At 59.6% G+C, this 21,560-nt stretch overlaps 9 protein-coding genes across 9 annotated transcripts; 4 read left to right on the top strand and 5 right to left on the bottom strand.

Annotated features, from left to right (window-relative positions):
• Positions 1 to 241: 241 nt before the first annotated feature.
• Positions 242 to 2,166, top strand: A1Q1_06519 (uncharacterized protein; the record flags this gene model as incomplete). Its single annotated transcript, XM_014321633.1, has 2 exons — positions 242 to 469; positions 949 to 2,166. The coding sequence occupies 2 exons, from the start codon at positions 242 to 244 to the stop codon at positions 2,164 to 2,166; spliced, it is 1,446 nt and encodes a 481-aa protein (XP_014177108.1).
• Positions 2,167 to 2,570: 404 nt separating this feature from the next.
• A1Q1_06518 (telomere length regulating RNA binding protein, Pbp2p) lies at positions 2,571 to 5,385 on the bottom strand (the record flags this gene model as incomplete). The annotated part of the gene is made up of 6 exons (XM_014321632.1): positions 2,571 to 3,774; positions 3,972 to 4,019; positions 4,110 to 4,341; positions 4,380 to 4,723; positions 4,782 to 5,180; positions 5,231 to 5,385. 6 exons carry the CDS (start codon positions 5,383 to 5,385, stop codon positions 2,571 to 2,573), a joined length of 2,382 nt encoding a protein of 793 aa, XP_014177107.1.
• A 1,638-nt stretch (positions 5,386 to 7,023) lies between these two features.
• A1Q1_06517 (uncharacterized protein) lies at positions 7,024 to 10,368 on the top strand (the record flags this gene model as incomplete). The annotated part of the gene is made up of 8 exons (XM_014321631.1): positions 7,024 to 7,409; positions 7,462 to 7,493; positions 7,551 to 7,673; positions 7,717 to 7,791; positions 7,833 to 8,124; positions 8,220 to 8,542; positions 8,609 to 9,330; positions 9,424 to 10,368. 8 exons carry the CDS (start codon positions 7,024 to 7,026, stop codon positions 10,366 to 10,368), a joined length of 2,898 nt encoding a protein of 965 aa, XP_014177106.1.
• Positions 10,369 to 10,792: 424 nt separating this feature from the next.
• On the bottom strand, positions 10,793 to 11,201 carry A1Q1_06516 (chaperone; the record flags this gene model as incomplete). Its single annotated transcript, XM_014321630.1, has 2 exons — positions 10,793 to 10,852; positions 11,106 to 11,201. The coding sequence occupies 2 exons, from the start codon at positions 11,199 to 11,201 to the stop codon at positions 10,793 to 10,795; spliced, it is 156 nt and encodes a 51-aa protein (XP_014177105.1).
• Positions 11,202 to 11,895: 694 nt separating this feature from the next.
• A1Q1_06515 (uncharacterized protein) lies at positions 11,896 to 13,234 on the top strand (the record flags this gene model as incomplete). Its single annotated transcript, XM_014321629.1, has 4 exons — positions 11,896 to 11,989; positions 12,322 to 12,366; positions 12,438 to 12,706; positions 12,848 to 13,234. 4 exons carry the CDS (start codon positions 11,896 to 11,898, stop codon positions 13,232 to 13,234), a joined length of 795 nt encoding a protein of 264 aa, XP_014177104.1.
• A 600-nt stretch (positions 13,235 to 13,834) lies between these two features.
• A1Q1_06514 (uncharacterized protein) lies at positions 13,835 to 14,095 on the bottom strand (the record flags this gene model as incomplete). Its single annotated transcript, XM_014321628.1, has 1 exon — positions 13,835 to 14,095. One exon carries the CDS (start codon positions 14,093 to 14,095, stop codon positions 13,835 to 13,837), a length of 261 nt encoding a protein of 86 aa, XP_014177103.1.
• Positions 14,096 to 15,098: 1,003 nt separating this feature from the next.
• On the bottom strand, positions 15,099 to 19,256 carry A1Q1_06513 (uncharacterized protein; the record flags this gene model as incomplete). The annotated part of the gene is made up of 12 exons (XM_014321627.1): positions 15,099 to 15,611; positions 15,840 to 15,947; positions 15,993 to 16,121; positions 16,224 to 16,684; positions 17,046 to 17,177; positions 17,234 to 17,393; positions 17,441 to 17,539; positions 17,591 to 17,636; positions 17,746 to 17,963; positions 18,046 to 18,486; positions 18,543 to 18,623; positions 18,819 to 19,256. The coding sequence occupies 12 exons, from the start codon at positions 19,254 to 19,256 to the stop codon at positions 15,099 to 15,101; spliced, it is 2,826 nt and encodes a 941-aa protein (XP_014177102.1).
• A 254-nt stretch (positions 19,257 to 19,510) lies between these two features.
• Positions 19,511 to 20,400, top strand: A1Q1_06512 (uncharacterized protein; the record flags this gene model as incomplete). The annotated part of the gene is made up of 3 exons (XM_014321626.1): positions 19,511 to 19,572; positions 19,617 to 20,097; positions 20,275 to 20,400. The coding sequence occupies 3 exons, from the start codon at positions 19,511 to 19,513 to the stop codon at positions 20,398 to 20,400; spliced, it is 669 nt and encodes a 222-aa protein (XP_014177101.1).
• A 70-nt stretch (positions 20,401 to 20,470) lies between these two features.
• A1Q1_06511 (uncharacterized protein) lies at positions 20,471 to 21,496 on the bottom strand (the record flags this gene model as incomplete). Its single annotated transcript, XM_014321625.1, has 2 exons — positions 20,471 to 21,355; positions 21,425 to 21,496. The coding sequence occupies 2 exons, from the start codon at positions 21,494 to 21,496 to the stop codon at positions 20,471 to 20,473; spliced, it is 957 nt and encodes a 318-aa protein (XP_014177100.1).
• Between the last annotated feature and the right edge of the window lie 64 nt (positions 21,497 to 21,560).

The raw sequence follows: 21,560 nt of genomic DNA, 5'->3' as shown, positions 1-21,560 counted from the left end.
CGTGCCGCGTTCAGAAGACTGTCCCCTGACTCCAGCCAAGGCAAGCGGGCAGGCCGACACACCGGGCAGAACGACCTAACGAGCGGCCGGGGGATATAAGATCGGTCACCATTTCCACATCACTCGTTCTCCATCAAGTTTTGCTGCCCGCAACTCAGCTCCCATTCCCGACACCGGGACACTCGGGACACCAGCTCCAGCTTCAGGCCGACAGCACACCTGGACTGAGAGCTCGAACACAATGGCGCAACCGACAGCAGAGAAACTCCCGGCGTATGCCGCTCCAGCACCGGGAGGGCTGGACGACCACACCTCAGCATCGGACACGAAGGGAGACCTCACGCAAATTGACTCAGCAGAGGTACAGGACTTTGTCTACGTCCCCGACACGGAGGAGGAGCGCAAACTCGTGCGCAAGATCGATATCCGCCTCATCCCCATGCTCTGGGTCATGTACATTCTGAACTACGTGAGTGTCATTTCCTTCCGACCAACACGGCGAGCACGAGTGATCACGGGCGGGCGGGCGGGCGGGCACGAGCTTCCCATATGCCAGGCTCGAGACCCGACTGGCCATAGCGGCGAGCCAGAAGCTGGTCGCAGTCGTCTGCCATTTAAGCTTTGTGAATGAGGAAGCTCGGTCACATGGAATCTTGGCACGGCCCTTCGCAAAAATCTGAGTCCGCGCGTCCGACTTGTCCGAGCGAGCGACGCGAGTATCGCTCCGAGAGTACTCCATGCCGCTCTGCCGAAGTACTGCCTACGACTTTGCAATGCAGCACTGGCAGTGACGCACGTCGTGCTGGCATGCACGTCCAGTCCTCTTTTGTCGTCATGGAGGCTTGGGTGGGGAGAGCTTGGCAGGGCGGGGGTGGCGTTGGGAGGCGTTTCACGGCTTGTTTGCACGTGACACTCAAAAGCATTGTGGCGCATCGCTGACCTCCACAGCTCGACCGCTCAAACATTGGAAACGCGAAAGTTGGCGGAATGGAGCAGGACCTGCAGCTCGACAGCACAAAGTACTCTGTTGTGCTGCTCATCTTCTTCATCGGATACCTACTCTTTGAGGTGCCTTCCAACATGATCCTCGCGCGCTCACGGCCGTCGCTCTTCCTCCCCGCGCTCATGTTTACGTGGGGAGGACTCTCGATCGCCCCCGTTGGCATTCACAACTTTGGCGGCATGGTTGCGTTCCGCTTCATTCTTGGCCTGATCGAGGCCGGTTTCTTCCCTGGAGTCATGCTCCTGCTTAGCTGCTGGTACAAGCCGCGCGAGCTGTCGAAGCGCATTGCGCTGTTTTACACCGCCGCCCTGCTCTCTGGCGCCTTTGGCGGTTTGCTCGCCGGCGGCATCATTAGCAGCCTGAACGGCCGCTCGGGGATTGCGGGATGGCGCTGGCTGTTCCTGATCGAGGGGCTCATGACTGTCTTTGTTGCCGTTGTGGCCGTGTTCGTCCTCCCCGACTACCCCGCGACGACCAAGTGGCTCACGCCGCGCGAGCGCCAGCTCGCCACGATGCGCCTGCAGGCGCCCGAGTCGCAGGGCGAGGAGGAGCCGCACATGGGCCACTGGAAGGCGTTCCTCGCCTCGATCTCGGACCTCAAGACCTGGGTGTTCGTCATCATCTACAACCTCATCAATATGGTCGGCACGATCCAGTACTTCTACCCGACCCTCATGCAGTCGCTCGGGTACACGGGCAAGATGGCGCAGTACATGACCGTCCCGATCTACACGGTCACGCTCGTCGTGAGTGTCATTTGCGGCTTCATCGCCGACCGGACACACAACAAGGGCCCGATCACCATGTTTGGGTGTGCGCTTGCGTGCGTGTCCTTCATCATCACCGTCGCCGTGCCCAACGATCACGCAAAGTACGCCTTCATCTGCTTCGGCGCGGCGGGCATCTGGACAGCAGTTCCGTGCTGCCTCTCCTGGGCCGTGACCATGTTTGACGGGCGCGAGAAGCGCGGCGTCTCCATCGCCCTCATCAATGGACTGGGAAACCTCGCAAGCGTCTATGGGTCTTGGTTCTGGCCCTCGGACACGGCGCCAAAGTACATCATGGGCTTTGCGCTGTGCTCGGGCTTTGCTGGGTTCGTGTTCTTTGTCACTTGGTTCGCCTACTGGCGCTACGGGGACAAGGGCGTGCAGCGCAAGTCATAGGTGGGGGAGTCCAAGGATTCTGGTTAGTGCAGAGCTTGCGGAGGCTGTCAAGTTCAGGTTTAGGACGTTTAGGTCATGTGTACGTGCGATTACGGTTAGTTGTCTTGTAGGTTTGTTTCTTGATCATGTCATCTTGTCATATGATGCTAAGGCGGAACGTGTGCAATGTGATCCGATAGCGGGCTTCCTAGTGCGACCGGGGAGTCCTCACGCCGCCGTGTGAGAAGTACTCGGTCTAAGGCCCCGCGCTAATGAAAGACTAACACCAGACCTGCGAAACAGCGGAGTGACAACACCCCGCTACGCTAACAGTTGGGGTCCTTTGATCACGTCGGTGACCAAAGTTCGTCAGTTTGGCAGTTCTGCCTTCCCCACATCTCCAATGTCCCCCAATGAGCATGCTACTACATCCAGAGCCTGAACTCCTCGTCGTCGAACACGCCCTCCGCCTCCCTAGAGCGCATGTACCCTCTCATCTGCCTGAACTCAACCTTGTCCTCTCCCACGCTCCGCCTTACAAAATCCTCCACAACCTCCTGCACATGCTCGGTGCTGTGGTCCTCGTCTCCGTCCTCCAGAATTGCGGTCGGGTCCACATTTCCGACATTGACTATCGTGAATGTGGTGTGATACACCTTCGCGAAGCGTCCCAGTTGCGCAAAGAACCGGCCGACCCAGGACGTCTCGATCACGCTCCCCTCTCCGTCCTTCAGAGGTCTGGGGCTCGGCTTCCACACGCTTCCGGGACCGTGTTCCGCATTCGTCGGGTCCGTCCAGAATATGAGTGTCAGCCGCTTCGTGCTCGGCGGCATGGCGCGTAGTATTCCGCTGAGACCACACGAAGCGCTCTCAAACTTCATATTCGTGCCCACAACGGCCTGATCGGGAAACAGGCTGAAGACCGTCTCCTCCGTATCCCTCAGCGCTCGTTTGGGGGCAAGGTTCTGCGAGGCCCGAGCATAGAGGAGGGGCACATTGCGCACGACGAGTTTTGGAATGCTGATCTCCTCGAGCACGCAGCACGCCGCAAAGTCCCAGGGGTGCAGGGAGTAGTATTGCACGTCTTGCAGGATCGAGGACTGGTGCAGTGTCAAACGCACCGACTTGAGTCCAGAGAGCGAAGGAAGGATGTTGCCCGTCCCCTCGCAGGTTGAGATCTGGTGCGTGTCCAGGTCCACATGTCGCACGAGGGACTTGAGATCGATACCCAGCCGGGGCTTGGCCAGCTCGACCAAGGTGGGCACGAGTACCCACGGTGCGTCGGCCATGGAGACGGTGCCGGCCATGATCTCCTCCCGATTCGCGCGCATGTAGTTCACCAGCGTCTCCGTGTCGCTCTCCAGATCGATCGTTATTGACCGGTATAGCTGCGGCACGGCGAGGGTGTAGAATGCCGAGTTTACGCGGGCGCAGCGTGCCATTGACTTGCGGTCGAGGAAGAAGAAGACCTCCGTCAGCACATCGGCGTGAAATGGTAGTAATGGCGGCGCTTTGCTCATTGTCGACTGACGGGGTAAGGTGAGAGTGATGGGGAGGAAGAGGAAAAGGAAGACAGCTTCCTTGACGAGCTCACACAAATCACCGTGCCCTGTTGACGCCGATGGTTGACTGTACCGTTGAGCCCAAGCCACCACGCTACCTTATTCCGTTTCCTGATATCCCCATTTGACAACGTCACAGACACAGAGGTGGTGTCTCATGTTTGCATTACGTCCGGAGATGTACTGTCACTACTTCCAACCTCTCCCCACGAAACAACAACACACTGATGAGGTCATAACATAATGCATCACGTGATAGCGCACCTGGCCCTTTTTGCACATGGAATCTCATTCACATTGACCGTCGCTACACTAGCAGTTGGTCATGTCAGTACATACTCTGCATTACTATAGCAACTTCCTGTGTGACCAGAATGGTGTCGTGATCTCCTCCACAATTACGCGGGCTGGCCGCCTCCCATGCCGGCGGCCTTGGCCTTCTCCGCTTCGAGGCGGTGGTACAGCATCTGAACAGCGATGTTGATGTTGACAGGCTGGCCGGTGATAGTGACCAGACGCTCGTCAGGGTTGACGGGCTGCCCCGGACCGGGCGCGGTTCCAGGCTCAGTGACGCGAATCTGGCACTGCGACTGGGCACGGATCTCGTTAATCTTCGAACCAGCCTTGCCAATAACTGCGGGGTCAGCGTTGCGCCATACTTCTCACACTCACTAGCACCAACGAGCGAGTTCGGGATGAAGATCTGCTGGGTTTGACTGCCAGGGGCAGATGCACCGCCGGCACCGGGGGCGACTCCAGTGAACGAGGGCTGGGCAGCGGCCATGCCCTGGGGCTGCTGGCGGTAGGTGCCGATGCCAGAGTGAGGACCCGGGTTGCGCTCCTGGTACTCGAGAAGGATGGTTCCAATGTAGTAGACAGCGATGTGGATGGCGTCGGCGACACCAGAGACCGAGAGGATACGCTCGGTAGAGCCAGGAAGCATGACCTCGCTGGCGTTAAGACGAGCACCAGAAGCGTCCTGGATCTCCTTGATCTTGGATCCTCCCCTGCCGATGCTGCGTTGTCAGTTGTGTGATCGCCTTCCACGTCGCTGTGTGTGTCACTCCTACTCACACACTACCCATGCGCGAGTTGGGAATAATAAACTTGATGGTGACAGCCCTCGAGCCCGGAACAGAGGCGACGTCAAAGGGCTCATCGTTAATGCGACGGACGATCAAGCCGAATGCCTTGCTGACGGCGTCCAGCGCGCCGAATACATTGAGTATCCGCTCAGGATTGCCGGGGATGGACTCGGAGATCGTGACTCGAGCTCCGGACTTCTCTCTGATCTCGTTGACGTGGGCACCAGCGCGGCCGATGATAACACTCGCGTCCTGCGTCACGATCAACGCGCGCATGGAGATTTGCTGAGCAGGGGGCTCAGAAGGCTTGGCGGGGGTGGCGGGGATGGAAGTGGGAGGGGCCGAGATAGTGGCGCCCGTCGAGGGGCCAGGCTCGCTGCCGCTGCCGCTGAGAACGTCAGTACAGTCGATCGCACATCGAGCATCAGTAGCACGCACCTCTCACGCGTTGAGGACTCGTCCATTTTCTCCTTCTTGGTGTCGGACTTGGTGGGGGATGCAGAGGACGCCTCACGCGCACGCTTAGCCGTGTTATCGGACAGGGGGGAAGGGGATGCGGGGCGCTTAGCTGTGGCCGAGGAGGAATCGGTCATTGGTGGTGCAAAGGCACAGAGAAGGTAGGTTGAGAACGTTAGAAAGGTTGAGTGTGTTTTCCAGACGGATACCAATAATCTCTGTCAGTGGTAAGGTCCCAAGTGAGGTAGATGAACGACGATGGCGTCACACGGGGAAGGTCGAAAAGTTGGATTTGTTGATGAGGCGGCGGGATGGTCGAGAGCGAGATGGTGGTGGATGTGGACAGCACGGGGAGGTCGTGCAGGATGTTCGGTTTGATGGAGACGGCCGGGGCGTGGAAGATGCCAAAGTGCAGGAATGATTGAAGTCGTCGAGAGGATAGAAGGTCAGGTGGAGGGGATGGAGGGAAAACAACACTTGTACTCACGCAAACGCTAGTGCCGCCGCTCGATTAGACGAAAGGGAGGTTAGCGAGGGAGACGGGAGGCGGGGGAGGGGGGATGGTGGAGGGTGAGGAGGTGGTATGGGGGGTGGATGGAGATGGGGAAGGGTGGGAGAGAGAGGGGGGGATGGCTGTGTGCGCTGGTGTACAGAGAGGATGTGATGATGAGGAGCGTGTGTCGGTCGTCGTTGGGAACCGAGTGGTATGTCATGGACCGCACGCGTGAGGGGGGACGCTGGGCTGGGTGAGAGGATATTGCCTCCGCTCCCAGCCAGTGGCTCATGGCTCAAGCATCTCGGATGTCGCCTTCCTCCCCCTGCTGCTGCTTCTTCCCTGGCTGTGCCTGCCTCCCGCCGCCCAGCTACGGTCCGGACTCGGTCGGCCTCCACAGCGAGCATCATCACCCAGCGAGACCGCTCACCCAACGGCGTTTCGGTGATACACACGTGGCAATCACCGCCCTTGTTGCCCCTCAAGCACGCGTCATATAGCCCGTACATTATTTCCCTCAGTGCCGGCCTCAGCCCCAGCCTGCCCACTGTTGATACCCGATCCCCTGCGCGCGTCGCCGCACTCCGGGTCTCCTTTATGCATTGCTTACCATGCTGTTACGCTTGCATGCACCCTCTCGGCGTGCTCCCCCGTCGTTCTCATGCATCCCAAGACCATCTCCGCTCTCGAAAGAGCCGTTGCAGGATTGTTTATGTGCCACGCCCCTTGACGCGCCTGCTTGGGTCCATGGCTCTCCAGCTCCTGGTGGCCTGATATGGCCCTGCGCATCCAACCAAACGCTCCGTCCCTCCCACACAAACCCATCCACCGTCATCTTTCAACACCTCAACATCCCCGTCTGCCTGTCCTGCTCGCGATTGCCCGGCATCCGTCCATCCTTCCTGCCCCCTATCCCCTTCGACTTTGCCCCATTTCCTGCCACCTTCATATTTCGCCAAGGTGTGGCTGTCTCCACCAAATCTTGACCGCGTTCCTCAGTGCATCAGCCCGACCTCCTCATTCGACCTCGGATTCCTGATTCCTCACCCAGACGTTCATCTCACATCCGACTCGTTGTACTCGAGCCGCTCTCTCCCTGTTGCGTTAGACGCGTGGCACATCTGAACAACACGCGCGGGTGGTTGTGGCAGCTTCTTCCACCCAGCGCTGTTGTTGTTTGTTGTTGTTATTGACAGCCGACACAACCGCACAAATCTTCAACCCGACCGTGCTTCGCCGACACTTCCAATCCAGCAAGCGCGATCCACGGTAACGGTTGGCCATGCCGCTCCTCAAACGTAAGCCGGTGCTTATGCACCCGCTGCCGTCCATGTCCAGCATTGTTCAGCCGGTTACCGACAAACCGACACATGCGAACGGCGACGCGTCGCCCGGGGCATCGGCCCCATCAGCACCGCCAGACGACCTGCCGAAGGACTCGAAGGATGAGGAGGAGCAGCTGGAGAAGCTTCTGACAGCTCTCAACGATCCGACTATCGCCGCGCCGGCCAAGAAGTCTCACAAGGACAAGGTGAATGGAGTGGTTAACGGCGCGTCGACGACTCAGGACACGGCGGCGCCCGGTTCCACCTCTCTCCCTAGCTACCGCGTGAAGAACGTGGAGGTGTTCTACCTGCCTGAGACGGGCGAAATCTTCCTGGACTACGAGTAAGCCATGCGACCAGCTTCGGTGATGCTGACGTATAGGTCGTACGCCCAGCGACAAGCGTTCCTCGACCAACCGTTGTTCCAGTGCGAGGGTGAGTGGGGCTTAGCTTAACGGATGGTTCGATACTGACAACGCCCTAGTGAGCGGCAAGTCCGGCCTGTCATACTTTGAAGCTCGAGAGAATGAGCAACGGGAAGCCCGGCAGCTGCACTCGCGATTCCCGAAGCAGCTGAAGAAGGCTGTCTTGGAGTCAGTCCAGTACCGTGAGTTGAGCTCCATCGTACCGAACAGAACTGACATCAACAGAGGTGGAAGGCAAGCTGGAAACTCTTGCCGACAAGATCTTCGAGCGCTTCGTGAATCGCTTCTTCGACGACGAAAGTATGTCACACTACGTATGCGGAGTGCTAACATGTCTACAGAAGTCTTTGTCGATGTCCAGGGAGACAAGTATTTGGCTCGAGTTGTGCGCACATTCCCTCCGAAAGACCTCGTTCTCCCGGAAGGAGCGAGCTCACCCTATCACCCGTATGCCACCGACCTCGACCTCGAGCCGGAAGTGGTCGTTGAGCGCGATGACCCCATGAAGTACTTCTACCAAGTCCGCCTCATTGAGGAGGGCGGGGATGACGAAGCCCAGCCCAGTGACACGGAGGAGGGCAAGGGCGAGGAGTTCCAGGGCAGTGTTATGGAAGTGCAGGCCGATAAGATCAGGTGAGCTCAATACTCCGGAGTGAAGCTGACTTCAGCCGCGACCGTATCAACTTCTCGCGCGCAATGCTCAAGCGCTTCATTCGTGACTGTGTCAGCCGTGATGCCGCCGTCTTCTCGCCATGGATCGTGAAGAAGCCTGTCGCTCTGCGCTACGGTCTGCCGACAGAGATGTCTGACGAGATTCGAGAGAAGATTGATAAGATTCGGTCCAGCGAGAAGACGAGGAAGAAGCGCGAGCGCGACGCCAGACTGGGCATCACCCATAGCGAGGGTGAAGAGGACTCCAAGCCCGAAAAGAAGAAGCGCAAGACCAAGGCTGAGCGCGAGAAGGAGAAGGAAGAGAAGGCCGAGGTCAAGGAGGAGGAGAAGGAGGAAGAGGAGAAGAAGAAGAAGCGTGGCTTGAAGTATCCTTGCGAGGGTGAGTTGCGCGCTTGAGAGGCTCGACTAACAGCAGACCTTCTTCTCGAGTTTTCTCAGGACCGAGACGCAACGGCTGGCCGTATCGAGGTGCGACCGAAACCGGAACGCTCGCTGCCCTTCGGCGACGACTTCGACAAGTTCCTCTTTACCTGGAGCTTCCTCAACGTCATGGGCAAGCCTCTGGGATTGTCGCCGTTCACGTTGGACGACTATGAGCAGTCTCTGCTCCACACTGACGAGTATACTGCCCCTGCGCCGATCCTGGTGGAGGTTCACGCAGCTCTGCTGAACGCCCTCATGAAGGACCTGGAAGAGGGTCATGAGCCCGTCAAGCCGATCGTTCACTGGGGCTTAGACTATGATAACGACATGGACTACTGGACGGGGACAAAGGGCGCAAACGTCGACACGTTACGACCTGTTGTGGAGCCTCTTGGCGAGTCTTGGACGAAACGGCAACTTTCGTACAAGGACGGTCGTAAAGGTTGGGAGAGTGCCCTTGTCGGCTGCCTCTGGGAGCGGGCTGATCTCGACACCTTAAAAGACTACCTCAACTACATCCTTCACCTGACGTTCGAGGACAAGCCGGCTCCGACACGACCCACATGGTCTACGGGACCCAGCACGTCCTCATCACATGGCCTGATCCCTTCAAAACCTGAGCGGCGGTACACATCGCTGGACCACAAGGCAAAGCTCAACATTATCAGCTTCCTGATCGACCTCGTGACGCAGACGGCCAATATCCGCGATTTCTTCGAGGAGTCTACGAATGCTGTCACGGAGGTGCGAAAGGATCTCGTCGACGTCCGGAGAGACCTGCGAAAGAAGTGAGTTATGGCATACCGTTTTGCAACTGACAGCAGCCACGCCGAACAGGACGCCCTTGAACCTAAGAAGGAGAAGGGTGAGGACGGCGAGGACGTCAAGGACGAGGTGCCAAGCTCGGTTGCGCCATCACCTAATGGACACGCGAACGGCACCGCGACGAACACGGAACGGGACGAGCTCGAGGGCTCGATGATGGACGACACGTCGCGTGCCAACTCGCCCGCCTCCGAGGCTGACCGCGTCCGCACCGCTGCCTCGCGCCGACGGGCAATGAAGGAGAAGGCGCTGGAGCGCGAGGCAGAGGAGGCAGAGCGCCAAGCCGCACTCCTTCGAGAACGCGCCGAGGCCAAACTGAAGCGAGCCGAGAGCAAGCACATGTCTCAGGAGAAGAAGCGGCTGGCCGATGCCGAAGAGGACCTCGAGAACCGACAGCGACAGCTCGACTACGAGTTCCGGCGGAACAACCAGGTGCTGCGTGTGAAGCCGATCGGTGTGGACCGGTACGGCAACCGCGTGTGGTGGCTGGACGGCATCGGCTCTGCTGGTCTCTACGACTCGAGCGGCAAGGTGACCTACGGCACTGGCCGTCTCTACCTGCAGGGTGCCGAGGAGTTCGACGTCGAGCACCACCGCGCCGCCGCCGAGCTGACAGAGGAGCAGCTCTCGCAGCGCCGAGCAAAGGAGGAGGGCGACAATGTGCTCGCGCCCGGCGAGTGGGCAATGTACGACACGCTCGAGCAGCTGGAGGGGTTCAAGAACTGGCTCAACCCGAGGGGATACAGGGACCACCACCTTTTGCGCTTCCTGAACCAGTGGTGGCCCGAGATCACGCAGGGCGTGCAGAAACGCCGCGCCGCGGCGGGTCTCGATGGCAATGAGGACGAGGGCCACGGTGGGCGCCGCTTACGCCCCAGCCGGAGGGCGGCGGGCGACGACGTCGGCGAGGGATACCTCGGCTGGAAGAACAGGCGCGCCGCTGGTGGCCGACACTAAAGGCGCAGAGAGGAGTATTTGATATAGCATAGGCATATGTTTCCAAGCCCCCCGCGCATGCCGCGCACGATAGTTTCGTAGATCATCAATGCGTACATATAGCATTTTGCATATGACTGTTGTTTGTGTCGTGCCCGCTTCTGCAATGCTCTCACTGACGAGTGTTCCACTACTCACCCTTCATGCCAGACCGATCTCCGAAGCCATACAGTACCATGCACACAGTTAGTACGTCCGTCAGAATGGAGGCTCGCCAGAGATAAGAGAAGAGTGCTAAGCCATACATAAGATCACGGGTCGCGGGTCCTATTACATCTTGTTCATCTGCTGCTCGTTGTGCTCGGCGAAGCGGGCTCCGACGCGCTCAGAGTGCTTCAGGAACTTGTCGGCGCAGTTGTTGACGCAGGTGGTCTGGGTTTGTCAGCTACGATCTGGACGGCGAATCAGCTGGAGCAAGGCCGTTCATCTGCTCTCGTCCTCTCGTCTACAGTCCTGTCATGTCATGTGCGCTCCGTTGAACTCCAACGACTCCCGACCGGCAGCAGCCTCCAGAGCGCCTATCATGACAGTACGACAGACACGCAGGCGACCCTCCAGTCATCATGCGGAAACGCCACGACACAGAGGAACGGAGAGGCAGACAGCGCACGCTAGGAGATCCCGACGATCGACGAGTCATAACTCTCCATCTCTGCCTCCTGACTCCTTCCCCGACAGCTTTCGACTGCTCCACTCACCTCGTTGGAGGTCAGCGCCTTCGTGGTGAAGTCCTGGGCGCAGGCGAGGAAACACCTCTCGACGATGCCCGAGTAGAGCTTCATGAAGTCCTGCATCTGGGAGAGTCAGCTTCTTCCGGGGACATTGTAAGCTGATCGGGTGCCGCGGCTCCGAGGATCATGTCGTTAAATTACTGTGCTTCTCGCTTTCCTCCTCTTCGCTACCGGCAGCACTCCTTCGGCACAAGCAGAGGAGCAGTATGCAAACTGATGCTCAAAGCAGCAGAATACAATGCCAATAGCGGGAGGCGGAAGACTTGAAGCAAAGCAGCGGCGGTAGAACCCCATCGGCGATCAGAGAATCCGGAGCACTCACCTGCTTGGCCTCAATGGCCTTGGCGAGGGTGGCCTGCTCGGCGGCGTTGAACTGGGACATGTCCATGATGGGCTAGAGTTTTCCTTTGGTGGTGTGGTCGTGGGGAGGAAAAGAATGGGTGTAGTTTTGTGGAAGCAAGAAGTAATGAAAGGAAAGCCCGGAGCGACAATATGACGCAGTACGGCCGACCGTCCACTGTAGGGTGGTGGACCACGAAAAAAACACTGGTACACTGGGCGGCCAGTGGCGGCGGCTCCGTACACTCACACGCACACACTCACGCGGCTCATCCGGCGGCGGCACTCAAGGCTTGCAGGGCACGGAAGCAACCTCAACCGACCAGATCGGCCAGATTGGGCTCAAGCCAGCCAACTCAGAATACATAGTGACGAACGCGTTGCTTCGTGCTTACCTCAATCAACACCAGCAGCAACCATGCCCGCAGCGGTGTCTTCGGCCGCCAGGCGCGCGAAGCGCGTCATCGAGAGCGACTCTGAGTCCCCGGAAGAGGAGATGGAGCTTGATGATGGTGAGTCTACCTCGGGCCGTTGAACTGTGCAACGATGGCGATGACCAGGCGCACGGCACTGGCCCATATGTCTGTGTCGGCTCCGGCCCATCGCGTAGCTGGCAGGGCTCTCAGACCCAAGCTAACCCCAGACGTCGAGGAGGCAGACGATGACGGCGAAGGCGACGATGACGACGGCGACGATAACGACGACGCCGAGGAAGACGCCGAAGCCGAGGAGGAGGAGGAGGAGCTCGATGAGCCCGAGGAGGAGGAGGACGAGATCGACGACGATGACGAGGACACGCCGCAGCCCGTCAAGATCAAGCTGAGGGTCGACAACAAGCGGCCAGCCAAGCGGCAGGCGGCCAAGAAGGCGGCCAAGCGCACGCGAGAGGGTACGTTTTGCCCGGCGCCAATCTGAGCTTCCAGCGGGGCGCACTACGAGCTGAAACGTGGTGACCGTCAGCTGACAACGCAGATGCCGACTCCGATGACGAGTTCCGGGAGGACGAGAGCCGCGCCACTTCCCCGTCCAAGATGACGGCACGACAGCGCGCGAAGCGCGAGAAGGAGATGGGCGAGGACGAGGGTCTCATCGATGAAGGTCTCATGTCCCTCCCCGACGGACAGGTCAAGGTCAAGCCGATTCTGACCGAGGCTGAGCGGCTGCAGAAGCGCGAGGAGATGGCGCGTAGGAGGAAGAGGCAGAACGAGCAGAGGCTGCAGGACGAGCAGGTAAGTTGCTTTCTCCTCATGATATTGCACACCATCACGTCTTGCCTGTCTGGAAGTATTCATGCCAAGATGGGATGCGCGAGGGTACAATGACGAGAGGACAGGCCAGCTGCCCAGTTCATAACGGTAGCTGACACCCAGGACCAAACAATCAACCGTCTACTGCGTGCGCAGACAGGCCGCTCGCGTTCAAAGCTGGACCACACGCCTCTCCCCGATGGCGAGAGCGGCGCCTCGTCGCCAACGAAACAGCGTTCCGTGCTCGACATCCCCAACGGCATCCGCTGGGTCTCGCGCCTCGACGGCGAGAACGTCACAATGGCCGTCAGCGTCATGGAGGGGAACGAGAAGTGGCTCGATTTCCCCGAGCGGCCCCCGCGAGAGGCTGGCGAGAAGAAGGATAAGGACGAGGCCGCCAAGTGCGCCGCCAAGGGATGCAACGAGAAGCGCAAGTACAGGAGCACGAAGAAGTTTGATGTCGGAGGATGCTCGCTCCCGCATCTGAAGGAGGTGGAGGCCGCTTTGTAATTTCTTATGCAACTTTTAGACATGTCTGGGCGTGCATGAGCAGAGCTGACTAGCTGACAGCTTGGGGACTGGTTTAGACGAGCTGAGGCTGGAAGCATAATGGCAGCAGTGTGATGCAGAACGAGAGCGTGCTCGAGGCCGTGGGAGACTCCGGTTGTGTGAGCAGTTCTGGTCGACGGCGACATCACGAAGACAGGGCGCAGATCTGCGCCTCTCATGTGACTCCGTCGACGCCTCATAAATTTGAGCAGCTTCAACAGCTCGACAGCTGGCTCCTGCGTATGCAGTGACCTGGCAGCGACACCGAGCGCGCAGTGAACTGAAGCATTACAAGTGCTGTAAATGTGCAGCAGCTCAGGAGACACGACGGCACACGATCACGGCCCCGCTCACAACACGAGTTCAGAGCCGCTCGGTGATACCTGGGTCCGAAAGAGCGTCAACACATCCCTCGTCGACAAAGGTGAGTTGGGTCAGTATGTGCGCGTGCTCCAGTTTTGGTCTGTGCGGAATGGACTTCATGTCATTCAGTCCTAGTCCTATCTACCCATAAGCCCATGCAACCTCTATTTTTGATTGAAAAGAGAGAGTTACAAAGACTTAAGCCTGCTGCTGGCGAGCCTGGATGGCAGCGGCGACAGCGGGGTTGACGCGCTTGCCGTCACGGAAGATGGCGCGGGGAGGGGGCGCACGGTTCTTACGCGAGTTGATGGCTCCGGGCTTGTCCGAACGAACACGAACGACCTTGGCGTGGATGGCGCACGAGATGCAGTACGCAAGACGGACGTAGAGCTTGGGGAGGACGTACTCGGAGTAGACCGAGGCGTCCGAGAGGTCACGGACGGCAGCGGCCTCAACCATGTTCTTGACGGTGTTGCGCTTGATGGCCTTGTCCTGATATGGTCAGCTGCGATCCTCAGGCAATATATAGCTGGCACAGGCCGGAGGGTAAAATCTGAGTACGACACGCAGTCACTGCGAAGGTTGCACGGGTCTGTGCTCAGAACAGCACAGCGTCTGCAAGCTTTGCAGTAACCGTTGCCGCAGATGCCGCGCTCACTCAAGCCTTGCACCGCCAGGTAGACTCACCTTGGGGACGGCGCGCGAGCAGTTCGAGCAACGGACGAAGCGAACGTGTCCACGTCCCTTCTTGTTGCGTCCTCCTCCTCTTCTCTTTTTGGTCATTTTGTCCTGGCCAGTTAGCTGCTGTTCGTTCTCGCTTTGTGTCGGCGCGTCGTCAGCGCTTCTTGATGAAGCCCTTGCTTGACCTCGAGCGAGTTTCACAAAAGTTTCGAAGTGTCGTCGGGTGAGAGTGTATGGACCGCTCTGAAAACGTCGGAAAGCGGAGTGTCGGTCGTCACGGCGTGTAGTCGGTCGGGGGCTTGAGGAACTCGCTCGAGGGGCTTCGCGCTGCGCCTTGTGGATGCTCACGATAAGGTGTTGTGTTGGTGGACAAAGAGTCGAAGCTGAGGTCGCTGTCGCCTTTGTGGGACATTGCCTGGCTGCGAGCCATCCCAGCGGAACCAACAGACTGCACAACCCTGGTCGGCGATACGCCAGAGCGGCGTTTAGCGAAAACTGCGAACATTAGCACGTGGCACTCTGAGTGACGTAACTCGAGTTCGATTCCCTGTATGGACAAACGCTCCCTGCAAATGCATGTAGACCGCGAATGCATTGATACAACCGTGCATGGATACTGAACACCACTATGTCTGTATGGCCTATCTCGAGCTTCTACTAGCTATCACTGTATGATCAGGACGTAGGGATGCGACGTCGAGGAATGCAATGGAGCGCAGCCGCGGCCTACCAGCTCATCACCCTACCACTGCTTGCCTAGCTTCTATTCCCCTACGGGACTCTACTCGCCCAGCTTCTGCCCTCCTCCCCAGTGATGCGCGTTGCTCGCCATGCCGAACATGCCCATACGGTTCTGCGCGTCCTGGCGCCTGAACTCGCGCTCCTCCTCGTCCGTCTCCTCCCCGTCGTCTTCCCCCTCCTCATCGTCCTCCTCGTGATCGCTAGGGATCATGTCTGTGTCGTCATCAGGACCGACTTGTTGTGCCGCCTGTGACGATCGAGAACGCGCCTGGGGACTTCCCACGCCCTCAGTAGATGCAGAGCCGTCGAGCTTACGCCCCTGTCCGCGGACGTGGAAGTGAGGTTCTTCCTGCGGTTGCGGCTCCGCTTCTGCCTTGGCGCGGGCGGCTTCCCTCGCCTCGCGCACGATACGCTCACGCTCAACGCGCTGCTTGACGAGCTCACGGTCCGCCTCGATCTGCCGCTTGGCCGCAGCGACGCGGCGCTCCTCCTCCGCCTTTGCATTCGCCGTAGATGTGGTCGTGCCGCTAACACGTTTCTGGAGCTCGGGGAGCTAGGCGTTAGCTTGGAGCTCGGAAAATATCAGCTATGCAGAAAGGAGACGGCGGGACAGCAGGAGCATCCTATCCGAAGTGGTGAAGGATCGAGGATCCGGTCCTGCGTCGTTTCCATACGGTGTAGGAGGGCGGGATACAGGTTGCTCAGCATTGCGATGACTTCTCATTCGGGGAGTAGAGAGCAGAGCGGCGCAGTGCGGAGTGGAACAGGAGAGTGGACTTACCGCCTCGCGCAGCACGTCAGCTGCCAGACCAAGCTGCCACAGCCGCTTCTCGCTCTGATCAAGGATGAAGAATTGCGTGAAGTCCTTGTTCTCTGTATGGAAGCCCATCTGTTGTCAGCTCCACTCCTCACTCCAGCTTATCGCTCGGCGCACCTGGATCATATAATCGCGCCCGCCAGGCACAGCGAGCACCTTGTTCTTGAGCAGGCTGTTCTCAGCCCTGAGCGTGCGGTACTTCGGGTCCTCGTTGGTCTGGATGTTCGTCGCAATCTTGACGAGAGTCTGGTATTAGCTCAGCTTCCTTGTACTGCATGCTAGCTATGGTCAACCGCCTCCATCCCTGGGCAGCTCGGAGTAGAAGACAGGAGAGGACTCCGCACTCACCTCGACACACTCCGCCGCCTGCCTGTACCCCGAGTCCCGAACGATAGTACGGTTCAGTAACCTCGTGAGCTCGCGCTTCTTCTCGTTCTGCTCGCGCTCGCTCGGCCGCGTCCACGGTTTAGGCATGTTGCGCGGCGGCTCGCGGCCAGGGGTGTTCGAGCCTGAACTGCCTGCGGCGGCAGCAGCACCGTCATCCTCCTTCGGCGGGTTCAGGCGGGCCTCGATCGCGGCGAGGCGCCGGGCTCTGGCGTCGGCTGCGGGGTCGGCCATGCTGTTGCTGAGGTCAGAAATGATGGGAAGACAGGAAAGGAAGGGGGGAAGGTGATCGGTGTGGGCGAACTTGTGGGAGGACGGACGGGGGATGACGATGGCGGGGCACCGGAGTGGCAACGGGACCAGAACGGGGCGGCTGGACGGTGTCAGAGTTCGATCACTGATCACTGAAGCCTGCTCTGCATGCTCTGCAACGTATGGAGTTACGCGCATGCATGAAGGTCAGTCGATGCAGGGTGCAATGGGAGGCTCACGCATACGATAACTTTCGTGCAAGAGTAGTTGCATATATTCTACGTTTCTACAGGAAATCGATTCCGACGCCGATGGAGAATCCGCGCGCAAGGCGCTCGCCTTGCCGCGCGACGAGCGGCATCGAGAAGTTGAGCTCGATCCGCAGTGGGTCGAAGCGGTACATGAGTCCGATGCCGGCGGACACGCTCGGCATCGACACCATCTTGGACACGTTGTCCACGAACGAGCGGTCTGGGGTCAGCTTGCAATGCTCGACGAAAGCTGCCAAGATGCAGATGCAGAAATAGCACTCACGCTGCTCATACCGGGACACCTTGCCAGCGTTAAGGAACGTGTGAATCTTGAGGGGCCAGTGCTCCTTGCCGGGGATGGGGAGGAAGGCGCTGATGCCGAGAGCGTAAGCGAGGTCTCCGCCAAGCGAGTCGACTGCGTGTCAGCTAAAGCTCGTTGTCCGACCAGCTCCTTCCACCGATGCCACTCACGCTTGTCGCTGAGGCCCAAGCCTCCGACCTTCCAGCCGCGCACCGAGTTGGGACCGCCAAGATAAGTCCTGTCAGCAAGGTACGTCCTGCGAGGCTCGTCGAAGCCGCCTGGCGCCCAGAGCGGGTACAGAATGGATCCGAAGCCGGACACGGACACGAGCTGCTGTCAGCTTTGCCTAGCGACCTGGCGAGCTATGAGGCACTCACAATATCAGAACCCTCGTACAGGGGCCGCGACGCCTGCGCAACACCTGTCGACTTGATGAAGTGCGCGAGCTCCGAGGAGCCAGGGAGACCGGCGTATTCCTGGGGTCAGCTGAGCCCGTCCTCGGCGAAGCTCGGGCAGGGAACACTCACGTTGGTCAGCTTGAGCAGACGGCCAGAGGTACCGAGACCCAGGGCACTGTCGCGCGTGTCGCTCGTCCACGTGTGAGAGAGCGATGCCTTCGTCGTCGTATTCGCGAGCTCGCGAATGCTGATGTCAGCTGGTGCGAAATCGACTGACAGCTTACGAGACGGATGCCTTGGGCGAGAGGTGCGAGATGTCACGCTGGACGTATTCGTACGCGAGCTCGTGGGCGCCGAGCGGCGTAAGACCAGAGAGCTTGACACGACCACCCTGCTGCAGCTCGCGGTGAGAGGCGAAAGCGGTGTTGTCGCGGTCCAGGCTGAAACCGCTGAGCGAGGCGGAGAGATAGGGAGAGGAGAAGACGGGAGTCGAGAGAGTCGCCTGCACGTCAGCTGGACACCATAGTCGAAGCTTCCCACTGCTCTCGCCATGGCGGTGGGGCTGGGAGTTGGGAGACACTCACCTGATACGCGCTCTTCGTCTTGGTACCCAGCGCCGCGTTAGCCTCGAGCGTCTCGCCTCCACCGAGGACATTGCGTATCCTGCCCGTGATATTGGCACCACCCTCGTTTCCGCCAAACTCAGTGCCAGCCTTGAGGAAGAACCTTCCGCGCTCCCTCAGAGCCAGGAGCAACTCGACCTCATCTGGGTCTCCGCTCGGCGCAGGCTCGAGACGGATGCCGACACGGTCCATGTCGAACACGCCCAGGTCGTCGACGTGCTGCACGAGTGCCTTTGTCGTCTGCAGGATCTCGCGCAGGTTGGTGGGCGGGGGCGGGACGGGGTGCAGCCACTTGAGCCAGGGGTGGGCCTCGGAGAGGAAAGGCGCAAGCAGGCCGGAGAGGAAGTCACCGCGCGTCGTTGGCGGGGGAGGGCTGAGGCGGATCGACGTCAAGCGGAGAGGCTTCTCCATGCTGTTGGTCACCTGGGGTTAGCTCGTCAAAGGGTTCGAGAGCTCACCACCTGGCCAGTTCGCAGCTGCTGCGCCTGGTACTCTCCCCTCAAGCGGCGCTGGAACTCCTCCTCGTGGAACTGCTGGATCTTAGCGGGGTCAGTCTCTGCATCGTCAGCTTTCAAGTTGCAGCAAAAGCTTACCGTTGTGGGGCTTGTCCCATCCCGGCTCGCGCGCCGAGCGGAAGAGGGAGCTCGCCATCGGAGCCCGGATATCGCTCACCGGCGCGCCTGAAGCGCGAAGGCGTTCCTGCTGTCAGCTTAGCCGATGTTCAGTGAGCGTACCTTGATGGCGGCCTGGACTTCGGGGTCAGGCTTGGGTTGAGCGGGCGCCGCCTGAGTCTCCGGCTGAGTGACCTCCGGAGCAGACTCGGCGGCAGGTTGAGCAGCAGACTCAGCAGTCTGAGCAGCCTGAGCAGCCTGGGCAGCCTCCTGCTTCTCCCGTTCCCTCCTCTCCCTTCTCTCCTGCTTCTCCTGTCTCTTCTGCGCCCTCGCCTCCTTCCTCTCCCTTCTCTCCTTCCTCTCCTGCTTTCGCATCTTCCGCTCCAGCCTCTCAATCCTCTTCTTCTCCTCGTCCGAGACCTCGGGGGAAGGCTGGGCCTGGGCGGGCTGCTCGGCCTTGATCTCAATGTCCGCCTTGGGGGGAGCAGGGGGCGCGTCGCTCTCGACCTCGGCGATCTCGATCTCGGCCTTGGGCGGGCCGCCCTCTGCGTTCGGATCCATGGTGGCTTTGGATGGGGGTGTAGGTGCGAAGTCAAGGACCGATGACGAACGTCCTTCTCCGTGTGGTTGCTGTAATCTTCCGCTTCCGCCAGCCAACCGAGAAGCCGGTGGAGGCCAGCCGCGTCCAGCCCTGCCCAGGTCATGGAAGCCTCGATCGGGGCTCCGGGTTTTGCTCGAAAAGTTGACCCAACCACCACTGAAACACGAAGTGGAGGGCATCCGTGCTGGACTTCAGCAACACTTCACCAAGCACAATGCGCAAAGTCGAGGAGAACCTTCCGGCGACGAACGAGGGATACGGGACGCGGGAGTACTGGTGAGCTTTGACAACAGCGGCTTGAAGCTAACAACAGGGAGCAGCGGTACACGGCGTGCGTGGCGAAACAGTTGTGGATGCTGGGAGGTAGCTGACGACAGCGAGGGTCCCGAGCACAACTTTGACTGGTTCCTGAAGCCGGACTACCTCCTCCCGATCTTCGAGGAGCTGACGGCGGACATCAAGGTCGGCAAGGATGCCCGCATCCTGATGCTGGGGTGCGGCAACTCACAGCTCTCCGAGGTCATGTACGACGCTGGATGGACGAACATCGTCAACGTCGACTACTCGACCGCGTGCATCGAGCAGATGACGCAGCGACACGGCGAGGCCAGGCCGAAGATGACCTGGCTCGAGATGGACGTTATGAACCTCACTTTCGGTGATGAGGAGTTCGACATGGTTGTTGACAAGGGTAAGCTCAGAGAACGGGGCACAGCTGACGGGCAGGAACGATGGAGTGAGCGGATTGTAACGGGCGAAACTAACCCCAGCGCTATGCTCACGACCAAGGGTGACCCATGGGTAAGCTAGAATTTGGGTGCATAGCTGACAGCAGAACCCCCCCGAGAAGGACATTAAGAATTGCACGCGCGAAGTCGATGAGGGTCTGCGGGTGCTCAGGAAGCAGCCGGGGTCCAAGTTTGTCTAGTGAGTTCCGACGGCGTAATGCGAACTGACCTCAGCTTCACTTTTGGCCAGCCCCACTTCCGCAAGCGATACCTCCAGGACCGGGCGGGCTGGAAGCTGTCGACGAAGACGATCGGCCCGCCCGAAGGCTTCGACTACTTCCAGTACCTGCTCGAGTGGGAGCCGGAGTCGGCGTAAGAATAGCATCGTGTAATACAGTACAGTATAGGTATGTATGTTGCACAACAGTACAACGAAATACAACGATCTAGCGGTGGTTGGAGAGCACCTCCCACTCGCTGTCGGAGCGGTGCGACTCGCTGTCCCACCCGCTCTGGGAGAAGACCTGTGCCATGCCCGGCGCGACCTCGGTTTCCGAGATGAAGGGGCTGATCGCGCGCGAGGAGACGACACTGAAGTCGCTCGGCGACATGGGCGACAGTGTGCGGGGCGTGTACGTCTCTGCATCGACGTAGGAGGCCGTGTTGTTCGACACGCCCGAGAGGGAGATGACGTCGTCGTCGCCAAACTCACTCGTGCCCAGCAGCTGCGGCGAGGAGAGCACCGAGCTCACAGTGCTCGGCGAGAGGAGTGCTTCGTCCTGCAGAATCTGGGGAATGGAGGGGCGAGCAGCTTGCGGCATCGGCATGAAAAGCTCGCTTGCGGCGCCGGAGCGCACCGGAGTTGGGGAGCGCTCGACCTTGGAGCCCTTCTCCATGTCGCGACTGTTTTCGGCGGCCACTAGGGGCTCAGCGGGCTCTGCGGCCTTTTCGACGACAGCCGCGGGCTCAGCAGGCTGCGCAGCGGTGTCAAGGCTGATGAGAATGTTGGCCTTCTCCGTCTCCTGCTGCGCACTGACTTTCTCAGCGGCGACGGGCGTCGTCTCACGCTGCACAGTCGGCGGGGTGGGAATCGGCTTCCGGCTCATATGACGCCGACGCACGGCGTAGGGCGGCGGCGGGGCGTCGCGCTCATCTTGCAGGATGCGAGTCTCGTCCAGCTCATACATCTCGGCCGGGTGACGGCGGCGCAGCTTCTCGGCCCCGTTATCGAGTGCACTACTCCGGCCGGAGCTCGCTTGGCTGGCAACAGGCGTCGAAGAGATTGGATTGTAGCCTGGGGCTCCCTGGGCGCGGTGCTGAGCGACGAGAGCCTCGACGATCGGAGCGAGATGAGGGTCGTAAACGAACTGGTATCAGCAAGAAAGAGGGTCTGCGCTCACCTTCTTGAAACAGTAGGCGGTGCCGACAGCGGCAATGGTTGTGCCGATTATGATAGGGATAGGGTAAGGCATGTTGTTTTGCGATGCAGTGGTGTATGCAAGTGCTATAAATTCTAGATGAGATGCGAAGGGAGAT

The sequence above is a fragment of the Trichosporon asahii genome (genome assembly GCF_000293215.1).
Source record: "Trichosporon asahii var. asahii CBS 2479 unplaced genomic scaffold scaffold00075, whole genome shotgun sequence".
NCBI lineage: Eukaryota > Fungi > Basidiomycota > Tremellomycetes > Trichosporonales > Trichosporonaceae > Trichosporon > Trichosporon asahii.
The sequence above is the reverse complement of the archived record's forward strand: the minus strand, read 5'-3'. Positions and strand labels throughout refer to the sequence as shown.